Here is a 17,032-nt window from a genome sequence, read left to right as displayed (position 1 = left end):
ACCACAACTGGAAGTGCCCCCACCATTATTGTTGTATGGTACCTCCCCGTTGCCCAGTTGAGGATCGCATGTGTGTAATAACATTTAAGCCATGGTCTTGCAGCGTTGGAATGAATGATTAATATTAGATTTACATGTATCAGTGAGTGAGGGAAGATTCACTGAATCCACGTCACTAACCTTCACCAGAAAGAGAGAGGGCTCACAGAAATTTGAAATCGGTAAATTTGGATGGCTCCACAGGTCACATTGGGTATTGTGGCATCCACCGATGAACACAGTCTTTAGATGAGGGTTGTGTTATGGTTTTGGGGGTAGATGGAAGAATTGAATGTGGAATATAGCATTGTGGGTAGTTGCTTGGTCCGTGCACATGTAGAGGGAATCTCGATGTGATTGGGTGGGGAACCTGCGAGCTCAAGTGTTACGTGTCACCACACGAGGGGTGGTGTCGTGTTAATTAGCTAGGGTTTACGAATAAGCTTCACCAGTGTGTAATTGCCCCTCTGTGACTTTTCCCTACATCTTTATAACCAAAACCATGAGTAGGAACAAGTCGGCGAGCCAAGCTGGCAGAAGCCCTGCCTTCCCGGGTTGGGTGCGTGCAGGCCATGTCCCGGAGGCGGAGATGTGCGTGATCGAGAGGAAGGTTGGTTGCGCATTGTGAGAGGCTTCCTCCTACTGGATAGGACGACAGATCAGAAGAGTGCACACGCAAGGTCAGTGTGAGGAATGCACGAGGCAGAATTGATTCGGAAGAGAATCGGAGGCAGGAGTTCAAGGCTGGCACATTTTGAGAGGCATCGGACTCAGTTGGCTGGCACATTTGTGAGAAGCTTCCTACTGTATATGACGAGAGAGAGTGCACACACGAGGTCAGTGTGAGGAACGCACAAGGCAGAGTTGATTCAGAAGAGAACGGAGAGCCGTGCGGAGGCACGAGGTGCATTTCCAGAGGCGAGAAGGAGAGAGCGCACGGGAGAGGAGGAGGAGAGTTCATGGTGAGCGCAAGCACAAAGCAAGATGCTGGCTTATTGGCTCTTGGGCGAGTCGTGAGAAACTGACCCCGAGCCTCGTGTATGTCATAGCGGGTCGGTGAGGACGATCGACGCACAAAGCAGCTACACGTCTGAGCCTTGGTGTTGAGGTGCCGCTCACGGAGTGCTTGGCTTACGTTTGTCCTGCTCCGAGAGAAGAGACAGCGCCACTTGCGTAGAGACAGCGACTGCACGTGTGAATAAAAGCACCTTCATTCCAAGTTCCACGGGGACCAGCTCTGGGCCAAGTCAAGTACAAGTATACTCGAAAGGAGGGTTTTTATTTTTATTTTGTGTTCCCTTTGTCTGTATTTGAGTCTGTGTGCGAGGTAACCGAGACTGTAGGAGTTATTTATTTCCTTTTGAATTATCATCCTTGGTAAAGATTTGTTTTATGTTCATTAAATGTGTTCATTTTAAGAAACTGTTCGTGTATTTGTTGTGGGTTTGAGGATAAACCACCTGTGCATCCGTTTCATTCCCCGTGCTCCTCTGCCCATCTGCCACTGCCCTCCGCCATGCCCTTTGAGCACGTGTTAAAATCTCCGAGGATCAACGTGTGTGCCTCCTTTTATTAATAAGGTACCGCTCGGCCGTCCCGGGGGCTGGCGGTGTTGACCGCCCGTCACCACAATTTGGGTTAGGGGGTTAACCTGGGGCGGCTACTCCCCAACAATATATTGCACACACGCACACGCGCACACACACTCTGCATGGTGTTTTGGCTATGGAAATGAACCCCCAAGCAGTCAGACATAGAGTAGTCCCCAGAATCAGATATCTCGTTAATTTGTGTGTGGAATAGATTTCCTGCCTGTTGTCTAGAGGGATGAGGGACAAATGCATTGCGTGGGTTTCGCTAAGATTTTCCCCTGCATCTAACTTTCTATCGTACAGTCATGGCTAAATAATATTGGCACCCTTGCACTTTTTTCAAATAACCCACAATTTTCCCCAAAAAGATGTTGAAAATGACAAAAGTATTTGGTCTCCACAATTCTGTATTTCACTGTTAACATTACAGAACCTTTGTTTTTGATTCAGAACCTAAAATATCCTTTTAAATTAGAAAATAAAAAGAAACGCCATTGCCAAAATTATTAACACCCGAGACAATATTTGGCGGCACAGCCTTCGGACAAAATACCTGCAGTCAAGCGCTTCCTATAGCCATGAATGAGCTTCCTACACCTCTCTACTGGCACTTTGTCCCTCTCTTCTTGTTCAAACTGCTCCAGTTATCCCAGATTTGAAGGTTGCCTTCAAGGTGCCTGAAGGTGAAGATGAGTTGGTTAGGTGACAAGAAGAAGCCAATTAGATTTTGGTTAAGGTCCGGATCCAGATCCAGCCCATCAGTGGGATACAAAACGTAAACTGTTCAGCCTGGTGGAGGTATATACGCTCTCCCAAGTGCGGTTCTTGTGTTCTCATGTATTTAACTTCAGTGCTTAGGTGCTCCGGACCTGCACAGATGAGCTGGTTGTCCCACTATATTTCCTCTTTATATCATGGATAGATGGACTCCTCCCAGCTTCATGTAATACTGTTACGAATCTGGCAGCCATGAGCACACAACAGACAGGTCCCTGTAGCTCAGTTATTTCGTTAAGTATATGTGTATAGTTAGAATCCATCACCTGTGTCTAATGGGTGATTAAATGTCCATGCGCTGCGGAGTTAGTTTGATAGTCAGAGTTTTCTTTTACATTTTTACATCACTTGCAACAATAACAACACCTTCGTTCCATCCTGACGCCATAACGCTCGCGGTGGGTGGAGTTCATGAAGGACTTGGCGTCTCTCGCCCAATTAGAGCGATGCGAGCGAGTTTGCCATCAGTCGTCTAAAGCAGGACAGTATTACCCCTCTTCCTGTTTGAGGGGCGGCCCGCCGTGATGTCCTGGACAGCTCGCGCTGGTTGGCGTCCACCCTTCATCCTCCATCCCGAGTACCTGGAGTGACATCGTGGTTGCGAGTTCGAGTCCCACCGGTCCAGGACATCGAAGACCACATGAGGTGGACAGGTCCAAGATAGCTCTGGTTTCCAGCTCATCTTCCCTCGAGCTGGGAACCTTCAAATAAGACCCTACGGGGTCCGTTTCTTTGGGTGTGTGTCTGAGTGTGGGCCCGTCTCGAAGTAGAATCGTTAAGTGCTTGTACATTTGATACATTTCTTATTCGGATAACTCTGCTCTTTGTGTGTTCCCTTCCCCCCATTGTAAATAAATCCACTCTTGTTGAATGTCCCAGCTCATCCTTGTCCTTTCTGCCATTGGTTTGCCACGCTGCGAATGGGAATTAGGAGGCCTCATTGCTGCCGAAATCTTGCAATCGGTCCGGCGCGGCTCTGGTAACTCCGCTCGGTTACGCCGGATCTGAGCCGTTACCCGCGACTCGGATCGGACAGAGTTGGCCGAGGGTGTGGTTTTCCCGGTTGTTGGACGGCGTGAGTACTTAGGTAAATTGGAGTTAGACAAGTGGACCCTATCTTACGCCGTCAAAATATTGGCGACCACGGTCCTGTAAGGGACCCGTGCCTTTCGGAGTTCTCCGAGAAGCACGGTATAGATTCCGGGTGTTCGGTGGAACCGACTCTATTGCTCCACCTAGCGGTCGTGCTCGCCACCGAAACTCAGCCTCACAACAATACTGCCAACATCAATCTGATTTTCAACTAGAAGGGCACTCGGTACAGCGCAAACCTCCACCGCACAATGCCTGATCCATGACAACACATCAGGCCCAATACATTTTTTGAGATATCGTGCTATATATTAGTTTAGCCCTGTCTCTCAATGGTGAATAATCACTCAAAAAAAATTATCGGATTCGGATCATCACCAAAATTGAATCTTCCTTGTCACACCCCCGATGTGTCCACCACGTTTCATCCAAATCCATCCACAACTCTGAGATATCGGGCTACATATCGTTTTTGGTCCTGTCTCTCAATGAAGTATCACTTTAAAAATTCTAGTAGCCGGATCCAGATCTTCACCAAAATCGAATCAGCTTGTCCTTGTCACACACACCAAACCTGCCCACCAAATTTCATCAGAATCCGTACACAACTTTTTGAGATATCCTGCACACAAACAAACAAACAAACAAACAAACAGACAGACAGGGGTGAGAACATAACGTCCTTCACCTTCGGTGGCGGAGGTAATAATGGGACCTCAACTCATCAGTTGAACTACAGACCGATGAAATTGCATCCCAGAGTGAGCAATGTTATGGAATCTATTATTGCAAGCGTTAGCAGATTATTCCTCTTCCCCTCCCCATTTTGACCTCTGACTATAAAGATGGCTTCAACCCCTGGGCACTTCAACCGATTGTTTCTTTAGCTTTCCAAACACTGTTCAGATATGTTGAACCTCAAGGAAGTAATCACACATTTCTTTCGGAATTTCACTATTTTTTGATAGGATCTGGAAATCAGTCCTTTGTGTCACTCTGTTTGCTTACAGCACTCTCTATACATGGCTCCTTGATTTCCTGCATGACATAAATCAGCATGTTGCCTCTGATGGGGTACTGTAATCCAGCCTTCCAAAAGCAACACAGCGTGTCCTTCAGGACAGCATACCAGGGCCTATTATTGTTCTGATGTTCAAAAAGGACCACTGATGTTTACTTGATAACCCACTGCAATTTACTGATGATTATAATCTCTGTTACACATTCCTGAAATCCAGCGACAGGTTGCAGCTATATCACTCAATTTTGACTTGAGAAAAATAAAAATGAAGTTTGGGCCAACCTTGATTTGTGCAACTTGTACGTCCTACATCCTGGACCGAGCAATGCCTCTTGTTGAGAAACTCATTATTTATATTCTCGCCCCACAAACTTTCACGCATAAGCTCTCTCCTCGGAATTGCTCATTATGACTGGGATGGTTTATATCTGGAAAATGCTGGAATTTTCTTGGCATGAGATAGTTCCATGTTTGAAACCCATGAGAATTTACTTGACCACACACAATTGATCGACGAACTATAAAGTCGAAGTTCTAACTCTTCTCAAATTTGTCGCACTGACCTTGCTCTATATTTACAATAGCATCTTGCCTCAACAAACGTAAAATCGTGTGTGTGTGTGTGTGTGTGTGTGTGTGTGTGTGTGTGTGTGTGTGTGTCGCACTAATCCTACAGTTCTAAGCCGATTATATCCAGGCTTGATACATAGGAGCAGCATTGGTGCGTAGTTGTGTTTCTATCTTTCTATAATCGTACAACCCCACTGGCCGCTCCCGTTGGGAGCGGGTGCTTCCAGTAATAACTAATAACCAATTCATTCTATAGCGAATCATGAGCATTAAACAGGGCGCAGAACCTCAAAAAAAATACACCACTCATCGAAATCGTTCATAAAGAATTGTGGCACATCGATTTAGGAGGACAGTTCCATTCGCAAGAGAAGGGTGGAATGAATGACTGGAGATGAACATTCAGCTTCGACCTGGGAGGGTAACAAGGTAAGGACTAATGGTAGACTGCGTGTAACCTGCAGGCTGGGATGGCTTTGCGTTGATGTAGAGACAAGAAGGCAGGCAAAGCAAGACCAGAAGTAAGTTGATTTAAGCAAGACCAGAAGTAAGGCCTCCATTCTGTCTGCAGTGAACGATAAGGAGACCCTTCTTCTTTTGTATGCAGCACAAGGCTATGGGGTAGTATCATTGGCTGAGGGTGTGTCTGTGCCACCGATTCCCTCCTGCAGGTTAGGGCTGGAATTTAGCCAGGGTGTCGGTGTCTATATGATAAGCAGCTGCTCGAGCCCATAGTGACTATTCCATGGCACTCCAGGTGGAAGCTTTGCTATAACCTGAGATGGCAGAAAAAGGACTTTGTTCTTCTGAGAAATGTGAAGCAATGGCTGGTTTTAGAGACCAGCTTGATATGACCTGCCCAAGACGGTTCCCAGAGAAACGACCCCACTCCAAGAGGTTCATCACAGAGATGTGCAGGCCTCGCGACGTAAAGCTTTGGATAGAGCGCCCTTCAAAGTAACCCCCAGTTTAAATCTGAAAGCCAATCCATGAGAGGCAGTGGATACCTTCAGCCGACAGTGTGGAAACTCGGGCAGGGTGACAGATACTATCAAGTGCATCGGAGATGTAACTGAGTTGGCCTTGACTTCAGGGCATCTGTCCATTGATGACATAATATAAGGAGTATTTCCTTGGTGGAATGACCTGAGTGTTGTGCAAAAAAATTTTTTGTCCCTTGCCCCTCTGAGGTTGGAGACTGGGGACATTAAGTGAATTCTATCCAACTGACTGACCGATCATGTCTATTTACTTTTGTATATGTGATTTTTTTTTTTTTTTAAATCATGGACCATTTAGCTTTCATATTACAGATATCTATTCCTCATGACATTATCTCAGCCTGATTAGATCACAGACCGTGTGATCGGCTGAATGTTCATTTTAACGCTGGTAACTTCCTTTTATAGAAGAACTTTCCAACAAAATGGTTGTGAGGAGTATATACGCCTTGGAGAGGTGTCTTGGTGAATTGTTATGCAGCTTTAGTTCTGTGAGTAAGCAGGAAAACATTTTTCATACTTACACATTTTTTGTACTCTTAAACCAGCATAAAGGTTATAAAATCATTGAGTTTAATCACCGCAGAAAGTACTCTTTTCACAATTTACATACATACATACATAGAAACAAACACATACATACATACATACAAACACATACATACATACAAACATACATACAAACACATACATACATACATACATACATACATACATACATACATAGAAACACATACATACATACATACATACATACATACATACATACATACATAGAAACACATACATACATACATACATACATACATACATAGAAACACATACATACATACAAACACATACATACATGCAAACATACATACATACATACATACATACAAACATAGAAACACATACATATATACATACATACATACAAACGTAGAAACACAGACATATATACATACATACATACAAACATACAAACACATACATACATACATACATACATACATACATACAAACACATACATACATACATACAAACGTAGAAACACATACATATATACATACATACATACAAACATACAAATACATACATACATACATACATACATACATACATACATACATACAAACACATACATACATACATACATACAAACATTCATACATACATATATATATATATATATATATATATATATATATATATATATATATATATATATATATATATATATATATAGCCTGGTGTTGGCGCAGTGGTTAGGGCAGCGGCTTGGGATCCAAAAGGTCCTGAGTTCAATCCCCGTTGGGCCACTGAATTAATACACCAGGGGGTTGACTCAGCCTGTCATCCTTCCGAGGTCGGCGAAATGAGCACCAGTGTACTGGGCCGGTGTATACCCCGGTTAAAATAGGTGTACCATATCCCTGTGTTGTAAGAGGCGACCAGGGTTGCGTCAGGAAGGGTATCCGGCGTAAAACATGTGCCAAATCACTATGCGGATCATACAGATGATCCGCTGTGGCGACTCCGAATGGGAGCAGCCGAAAGAAGAAGAAGAAGATATATATATATATATATATATATATATATATATATATATATATATATATTAATTATTTAATGGCCAGTCAAATACACTGCTTCATGATTTTAGTATCCATGCTAAATTTATATAATCAGAGATTCTTAATAATAAATAAATATATATATATATATATATATATATATATATATATATATATATATATATATATATATATATATATATTACAGATTAGAACCAAGCTGTACGGATGTGATTATTCCATATTACCATACTTCTCCTTGCAGTGACTTTTCAAGAGTAAAGAACATGGCCACAGGCACAATACACATTGACCCACAGCAGAACTTTGGTGCCTGGTTGTCAGCACGTGGAATGAGCCCACGCATTGCACGCGCAATGGGTCGTGAGCTGGGCATCACTGATTACATGTCGTTTGTTGCCTGTGCAGAGCACCCACAAGTGCGCATTGAGCTCTTCACCGTGGCCAAGGTGCGTTCACTGCATCCTTCTGATTCACTTTTGTTTTTTTCCTTTTTGCCCTCTCCACCCATCATCTGCTTTAAAAGAACAGAAAAATCAGTACTTTTTGTTCCAGAAACAAGACAAGTGTGAATACAGTTTTATATATTGTCATACCCTCTGATAGTCTCACAAGTTTAATCCAGATTGAGCAATAGTGGGGCAACTTAGCTAAATATAGCATAACAATTGTGCATTTTGTGAGGAAAGCACCAAATTTGGCACACTACTAGCCTATCATATTATGAACAGATTTGGATATTGGGCCATCTCAAAATTTTTGATGGCAGCGGAAAATGGCTGCCACAGCCATCAGCGGCTGAATTTGAGATGGCCCAATATCCAAATCTGTTCATAATATGATAGGCTACTAGTGTGCCAAATTTGGTGCTTTCCTCACAAAATGCACGATTGTTATGCTAAGTTGCCCCACTACAACCCTTACTCACGAACTAAGAACCTTTGATTCAATGGACCATCATCAATTTCTTTTGGGACACTGATTTGGCACTGTTGATTTTTTTTTTTCATGATTTGCATTGATTGGTTGAAAACTATATAGTCTCGAGATGTTGATTTCATTAAGACCATTTTATAAAACGTTGGCCATGTTTTTTCCACTTGTCACATGACGATTGGCAGCTGTTTATAAAGATTAATGTTTATGCACATCTCCTAGAAACGTCTATAATGCAACGTTGTTTTTATAATTTGTTAATTGAAATTCCCCCAAAACAATGGTGAAAGCTAATCAAGGTTTTTGGGTTGTATGCAGTATGTACTGAAGTTGGTAATCACACTGACTTACCAAAAAATTGCCGATGGCGGCCAAGCACGAACTGTGTGTGTGTGTGTGTGCATGCGTACATGCGCGCGTTGTTCATAAAGCATAACATATTCTCTCTGCGAACTCCTCTCTTTGTCCCATCCTCGTTCCTCTCCCTCCTAATACAGTGCAGCACCCTCCCACACGCTCTCTCTCTCTCTCTCTCTCTCTCTCTCTCTCTCTCTCTCTCTCTCTCTCTCTCTCTCTCTCTCTCTCTCTCTCTCTCTCTCTCTCTCTCTCTCTCTCTCTCTCCCCCACCCCCCCCAATCTCCTGATGTGTCCGGACGTTGGTTATATCCGGGCAGTGTTTGTCTCTGGGTGATATTTATAGTAGAAAATGAATTTCAGACATTATTTTGTTTCCATTTGCACTGTTATTCCATGCAGAATCAGTTTGATGAGACAGTATGAATCATAATTGATGTTCCATCACAAGTCTGCCTTCCCTTCCCCCACCCCTAGTCACTTTCCCTCCCTCACTCATCACTCCCCCTCCCTCCTCTTTCTTTCCTCCTTTCTCTCTCTCTCTCTCTCTCTCTCTCTCTCTCTCTCTCTCTCTCTCTCTCTCTCTCTCTCTCTCTCTCTCTCTCTCTCTCTCTTTCTCCCCCATCTTTTTCTACCCCCACCTCTCTTCGTAATCTCGTCATCGAAGCGACGGGTGGTATTTGCAAGTCTATAATAACAAATGTCAGTGTGTGTGTGTGTGTGTGTGTGTGTGTGTGTGTGTGTGTGTGTGTGTGTGTGTGTGTGTGTGTGTGTGTGTCTCTGTCATAACTCCAAATCCATGAAACCTTGTGGTCTGAAACTTTGCGTGCAGACGAAGAAATCTCCAAGGAAGTGCATGAATGAAAATTGGGCGTTTGGGTTAATTAAAACATTCCTTTTGAAGAGAATTAATGACATTATTTAATGATATCCTTTACCAAAGTGCATCCTCAGTCACCTCGCTCTCCCTCGCTGAGGTCTTAATTTGCCATTTTGTTCGGCCTGCTCAACAATGCCTTGAGTTGGAACAGGCCGCAATGGTTTATTAATGGTAAAGCGCTCAAAATGTTGTTTTTTTTCCACTTTCCTCGCTCACATCATCGTAAGCTTCATCTACATACATCACTTTTGTCAGTGCTATAGTTTTCAAATTAGGAGCTTGGAGCAATTTCATGCATTATATGATACGATTATCCACGATCTACTCTCAGACCCTTTTCTAATCTAATCAGACCCTGTGCTAGACCTAAGACCCTTTTCTGGTTCTGCCACTTGTGTAATGAAAAAAGTTAATTTCGGGTGATTTTCAGTGTTGTTGAGCTATTTTCGCTTTTCAGAACCGCCGGGGAAGTTTTGTTTCATCCTTGGGGCAGGTGCTCTGATTTCAAAAACCACAACGTTCTGCCCAGTGCATGGGTTAGTCCGTTTACTAATGAGGGCGTGTTTTCTGATCGTACAATAAATTGTCGTGTGGATTTGTTAAACAATATCGACATGTGTTAACATTAGGGAATTATACAAATTTTATTGTTGTATTTGTGTACATTAAACCTAGTTATTATTCCACTTGCTTTCTCAACTAACATCACCCCATTATTTGGAATAGTCCTTTCCAGTTTAACATCAGGGGCAAACATTTATTTTTAATTGATTCATGATGTGACGGTGCTTTCTTTCCTTGAGATGGAGCATATTCTCTATGTGCTGTGTTTATCACCAGTCACAAGGTGATATGTTTTGTCGGCAAAGTGAGACCCCACCCTCGGGGGGCGGGGGCTGTCCACGATTGGTTTGTGAACCACGATCAGTCATGTGGGACCCCATGTTATGTGGGGGCCCCATGCAATTGCATGGCCCCCACACCGCCTGAGCTCGGGACCCCTGGGAACAGGCCCTGCGTGCCCATGCGTTAACCAGCCATTGTTGTCATGCCAGACATTTGATGAAAGAGCCATGACTCTGGTTCTTAGGTACGAGTAATATCGGTGTGGGGATGGAGGGTGAACCATGAAGAGTTTGAATCGTGAAAGGGGGACGGTGTGTGTGCTTGTGGGCTTCTTCCTCTACTTAATAGACATATGATCAGGTGAATTTATACATGCAAATGGATTATATTGGTACAAACGTGATGTTTACCTTCTGGAACCCCATTTTTGTTGCACTATGTTTATGACCCTACTCATAAAAAGTGAGTTAATTATAAATTGCGTTCATCCTCTATCTCCCTCGCAATCAAAATTCTTGTTTGCAGGCTCGTCTCCCTTTTGCTTTCTATGCCGTAATTCGTCGTCTCATCGAGAATTTCTCTCTCAAAAGACCACGTGGAGATGCTTGGGTGTCAATGGAGAGCCCACCAAATCGTAGCCTCCTGGAGACGATCGTCGCACTGCTAACATCTCTCAGCCAGGAACTTTGCCAGTCTGTGCAGCGTTTCTGTGCTCTTGATCCATCACTGAGCACCGGTGGACCAGGAGACCGTAGCCCCTTTCGGCGAGCCGGTCATTCAGATGGAGGTATGGTGTCTGACATTGGTTATGCGTCGTTTGAAGATCACAGGATTTGGGAGATAGGGAGAAGCCATGATGAGAGGGACAGTGTAATTCAAATGTGGTATGATAAACCTTCTGATTGGCTATGGACATAATTTCAGCTGATTATACATGGAACAATTAATGGAAGGAACTTGTATTCTAAGTCAGTGTTAATTTTGCTATTGCTAAACAAATATGAACAGAGCAAACCTTTTGTTTTTCCTGTGGTGTAGATCACCATTCCCCTGCAGAAAGCCATCAGGATGATGGTGGGAGAGAGTCCCTTCATCCAGAGACTGCTCATTTTGCTCCGAATGCACCGTTTTCTGGCTCCCGATTGCCAGAAAAGAGCGAGGGAGTTGATGGGCAAGAACCATTAGAGGCCGAAGCTTTCGCAGCCCCATCAACATGTGCTAATGACTTCGGTACAAGTGACCCGCTACTTCAGCCACAAGCGTCGAGTGCACCACCTAGCAACAAGCACCGACGTCCTGTACAATGCCAGGAGTGTGGACAAACGTTTGCACACAAGTCACACTTGCAAATCCACCAACGGACGCACACCGGTGAGAAGCCTTACTCGTGTGAGGAGTGCGGTAAGCTGTTTGCTCATTCTTACAACCTGGCGCGGCATCGGCGCACTCACACAGGCGAGCGACCCTTCAAGTGTGATACGTGCGGTCGTGGGTTCTCACAGTCAGGCCACCTGGCCAAACATCGACGCAAACATGCGGAGAAACAGCTGAGTGAGGCCTATGCAGGCATTGGTTTCTCTCACTTGAGCAGCCTAATGCAGCATTCGTCCTCGCATGGACCAACATTACCCTACTATCGCTAGCTGGTGCTGCACAGGTTCGCTTTGGAAAGCTTTGCCCATGATGGCTGCAAAAGATGTAAATATATGGGAATGTGACCTTTCATAATGGTGCTCATTTTTCACCCATTGCATTTATCTGTTAACTCAAACATGCCAAACCAAGCTTACTGTACTCTCATGCTTACAGAGCAAAGTTGTGCTTTCTCTTCTTCTGTTTGGGGAAAATCCATTGTTACTTTCATGTGATCTACTCATTGTGAGATAGGTTGACAGAAACATTGATAGAATCTCGATTTCCTATAGTGAGTGTATCAGACTTGTTCTAATCTTATTTAGTTTAATATGAGTCGACCCCCCCCCCCCACCCCATCTTTCTCTCACCCTACACTCAGATCCCTGTAGATCTGTAATCTGAATTATATTTTTGCCTGTTTTATCCCCCATCAGGCTGTTCACCTTGTCCACCTGTTTTCTTCCCCCTCGTTAGCACGTTAGCTTTCGTCTGTAGTCGGCTTCTCCATGAGCTTCAAACTTTGCATTAAAAATAACAACAAACTTTGGACTCTTAAGTGTTAGAATTTAAACTTGCACTGGAGGAGAGCTGCCAATGACAATTTTGTTTGTTTATGTTAGTTGGGGAATGGTTACGTGCTGTCCTAACAACTCATCCAGAACAAAAACGACGCACGTAAAACGTTAACTTGTGGTTGAGACTGCGAAAGTTAAAGATGAATATTAATCAAAATAACTAAGGAAAACAGAAGTTGTGTTTATTCGATGCTTCAAGTTTCTTCATGGACGTCATCGTTTGTTTCATGGAAGACTTCTCGTTCCGAATCATGAGTGCGATGTGCAGTTAAAACAACAACAACAACAACAACAACAACAAAAATTTAATGTAGCACATTTTGAACTTTCTCAGGTGGATATCAGGCCGATGATGTACTGTACAGTGTACACTGCTCAAAATAATTCCGCTCAATCGGGCTTGCATTTCGCCAATAGGGCAAAATTGCCGAACCTCCAAAACCCCTCACTTTGAGCAGTGTATTTGTCATATGCTGGTTTATTGTTCGTGAAACGTACAAACTTGGCTTCTTTGTGATCTTTATATGTCACACTTTGTCGGGTTGTTTTTAAGTGGTCTGAAAGTAGAATTCAAATACCTGATGCAGAATCCAAAGATTTGTACAGCTGGCAAATTTTGGCTTGACCATGTGCATGATGTGTGATATTTAAATTTGTGTGTTTTCAGTTTAGTGCAAAAATGTAAATCTGACCTTTTAATGTACTTTGACTTTCTGTTTGTATTTTTGTTTTTATTCGGCTTCCAAGCTGGAACCCGGTTCTTCCTGGCATTATTATTGTTTCTCTTTCCGTCAAATGTTGACACATTTCTTGGAGATTACTGCAATCATAAACTTGGAATTTTTTCTAGGATTGTTTCAAGTAAATATCTTAATTGCTGAACCAATTGAAATGAAACTTAAAATGCCTCATCAAGGGACCGGGGTGATTCAAGTTTGAGAACTAGAAGTTGATCCGTGAAACCAACATGGTTGTTATGGACCAATCCCAAAATTTTTTTTTTGAACAAAATAGGGTAATGCATTATTGATTGTGATGAGAACTCAATCTTGCCCTAAGGGGTCAGACCTGGTCGTGAAGGACGTAAACTCAGCAGAATGTCTGAGGGAAGGTGAGATTTCACGCTTGCACGAGGTCACAATAGCTGGATAATTATGATTATTTAATTTGCGTGCTTATATTTCCAAAAAATAATTTTTTAACGCCGGAAGTATGATCGCATCTCAAAAACCGGAGCGACCAAGGGAAAAATAATATACTGTCGGACCCCACTATTTGTGCGGGATATGTTCCTGAAAAAATGCCACGAATGTCGGGGCATTGTTGATTTATTATTTATTTTTTTTACATCTTCTCGACTTCTGGAAGAGCCATTGCACAGAACAAATCAGGACACAACATAAAAGGAACAGCAGAAGAAATGGGAAACACCAACAGCAGGGTGGAGGGAGAAAATAGACAGAGACGGACAAACAAGGGATACAGGTAACGATGAGAGGTAAGGGATAATGCAAAGGGTGGACAATATTAGTCCAGTGGAAATGTGAAAAAGCATGTTGTGGCGACATTATGAAGTTTTTTGGGTTGATTCATCATCTCAGAGCTATCCTGAATCAGAATCAGCCGGGTGCCAGACTCGCACCCTTGAGGAATGTTTTTTTTCTAGGCGAAAAACAAAATGGCCACCACCGACTTTCGATAAATTCTGTTTTGGGCTATATCTTCACTTCTTGTGCACTTACAAACATAATTTTGGTGTCTACTACTCTGTTTTTATGGTCAAGGAATCAGATAATGATAAAATTGAAGGTGTATATATAAGACCTGTCTCATATTTTCAAGATGGCCACCACTTTAATATGAAAAATGGTTATTTTGCAGTTCCACTGATCACTTCGAGTAAGAAATTTAATTTGATGAACCCTCAAATATTAATACTACGTACAATAATAGTCAATGACAGCTGAAGTAACTTACTTGCAATGATCAATGAATCGATAATTATATTGGAATACGATTTTTACACAAATATATCCGGATACGTGTGGATAGTTGACTATGACTTTGGGTTATGTCTTAAAGTAAGTATGTACATTGTACATGTATATGATTTTGAAATTACCTTTTATTTTTCGGCAAACAAATATTAACTTTGTTAAGGATGCAATGTTCTACATTATGTTCAATCTTCGTCATCGTCGTCGTGATTAGCAGCTACTGCCCTTGTTTGTTCGTTACAACAGTCTGATCCAGCATTACAACTGCAAAACATCGAACATGACATCTGTGCTGCCACACAACCACACCTACCGATGGAACATGGCCGGCTGGTGGAGCATCCACACTTGATCAGCTGCAGAATGGTGACTGGTGCAGCAGACACATCAGGTGGAAGTGTGGTTGGACACAACATCGCACCGTCCTCACCTTCTTGCCATCGATACTTGATGGGATCCAAGTTCGGAGGGTCTGACTGAGTGGCTGGTTTCCATATAATGACTTGATGATGAGCGCGATGTACATGTTGAACAAAGGCATCATGCGATGGGGGCAACGACTTCAATTTCGGAGCAGAGGTAATCTTGGAGTTGGCCATCTTAGACTTCCACAACTGATACCGGTGTGTGGACATATCACCTTTGACTTTGGAACCATAACGAAGGTAGTTGCCTCAGATATCATCTTTTCCTCGTCTGCTTCCAGCTGACCAAGTAAGGTGGGATGATGTCTGCCCATTAGTACCTTCAGCGCTTTGGCCTTTCCAATGCCAAACAAATACGACACAGTATCGCATCTGGTCAGAGCATGTACAGCAGGCAGATATTTGGTGATGCTTTTGTGTTTCAGTGCTGTTTGGCGAATGTCTACGTTCGCCCTCCCAGCACACGGACTCTCCATGCTGACATCGTCATCTTTTCCTCGAGGTAGAAATGAATCAACAGGATAAAGACATGTGTATCGTCGCAGACCACTTTGATGTGTGAGTCACCACTGACACCTGACACAATTCTAACCAAGTGATGGATGATTACTACATCTGCTTCTTCATGGTGTGTTTTCAGATCCTGTCTCTGGAGAGTGGAATTGTTCCATACTTGTACTAGTGTAGGATCTTTTCCGGTGATCACCAGTTTGGTCTGATTATCCACAATGTGGGTCATCAGATACTGACAGATCAAATCGATCAGTTGTACTTTGTTGGAGGCTACATTTAGGACCACTCTTTGTGCTGGAAGTGTTGGGTGTAGGTTGAGTTGAATTTTTCGACTTGAATCATGACCTGCGCGACTGGATCTCGTCATTTGTTTCGTGCTGATTTTGATGTACCTGTCGAAAATCAGGTATACATCACAACACTCCAGGTGGTGCTTGATGGTTCCCATGAAGTTGATCACATAATCCTCAACTGTACCATTTGTGGGCCAATGTACAGTCCATAACATGGCGCATTCATCGATGATGACAGCATCTGGAACACCTTGGATTCGACTTGATTGCTCAACTTGGAGTTTCGTCTTCAGGATTGCTTTCAACTGAGCCCGCATCGCACCGCTCTCATCAAGCAAGGAGGCTGGGACAGGAGACAGTTCATAAGAGAGGACATCCTTGATATCAATATCCCTGTATTGTTGGAGACATACAACTCAGGTGTAGATCAATTCGGTATCTTATACTGGCCTTCCATCCAGCTTGATGCTCTTTTTGGTCGAAGTCATCAGGATCACTTTCTTGGTTAGTGTCATGTTGAAGCTTGTTGGCCATCCTGATTCAAATTCCGCCATCTGTTGTCATCCAATCTTGAGAGAATCATCAACGTTTACCTTTCTGTCGCATGAAACATAGTAGTTGACACAAAAATTGTGTTTGTAAGTGCATTTGAAGTGAAGATATAGCCCAAAACGGAATGTATCGAAAGTCGGTGGTGGCCATTTTGTTTTTCGCCTCTAAAAAAGATTCCTCAAGGGCGCGAGTCTGGCACCCGGCTGATTCTGATTCAGGATAGCTCAGAGATGATGAATCAACCAAAAAAATTTCATAATGACACTAAAGCACGCTTTGCCCTGAAATGGCTGTTTGGCATCTGGACTATATGGATACATAAGCAAAATTGTGTTTGACCAGTTTGTGATTTTGTC

General features: G+C 43.1%; 1 protein-coding gene across 1 annotated transcript in view; it reads left to right on the top strand.

Annotated features, from left to right (window-relative positions):
• LOC147034772 (uncharacterized) overlaps nucleotides 1-13,746 on the top strand; it is a 29,823-nt gene extending 16,077 nt beyond the window's left edge. The window contains exons 4-6 of the mRNA XM_085856109.1: nucleotides 7,915-8,119; nucleotides 11,212-11,473; nucleotides 11,725-13,746. Of these exons, the coding sequence (XP_085712235.1) occupies nucleotides 7,915-8,119; nucleotides 11,212-11,473; nucleotides 11,725-12,329 (1,072 nt within the window). The 3' untranslated portion in view covers nucleotides 12,330-13,746. The remainder of the gene's footprint in view (nucleotides 1-7,914; nucleotides 8,120-11,211; nucleotides 11,474-11,724) is intronic.
• The last annotated feature ends 3,286 nt before the right edge of the window (nucleotides 13,747-17,032 follow it).

The sequence above is a fragment of the Eptatretus burgeri genome, chromosome 1, assembly GCF_056783735.1.
Source record: "Eptatretus burgeri isolate ZD-2024b chromosome 1, Ebu_testis_v1, whole genome shotgun sequence".
In the NCBI taxonomy this organism is placed as follows: domain Eukaryota; kingdom Metazoa; phylum Chordata; class Myxini; order Myxiniformes; family Myxinidae; genus Eptatretus; species Eptatretus burgeri.
The sequence above is the reverse complement of the archived record's forward strand: the minus strand, read 5'-3'. Positions and strand labels throughout refer to the sequence as shown.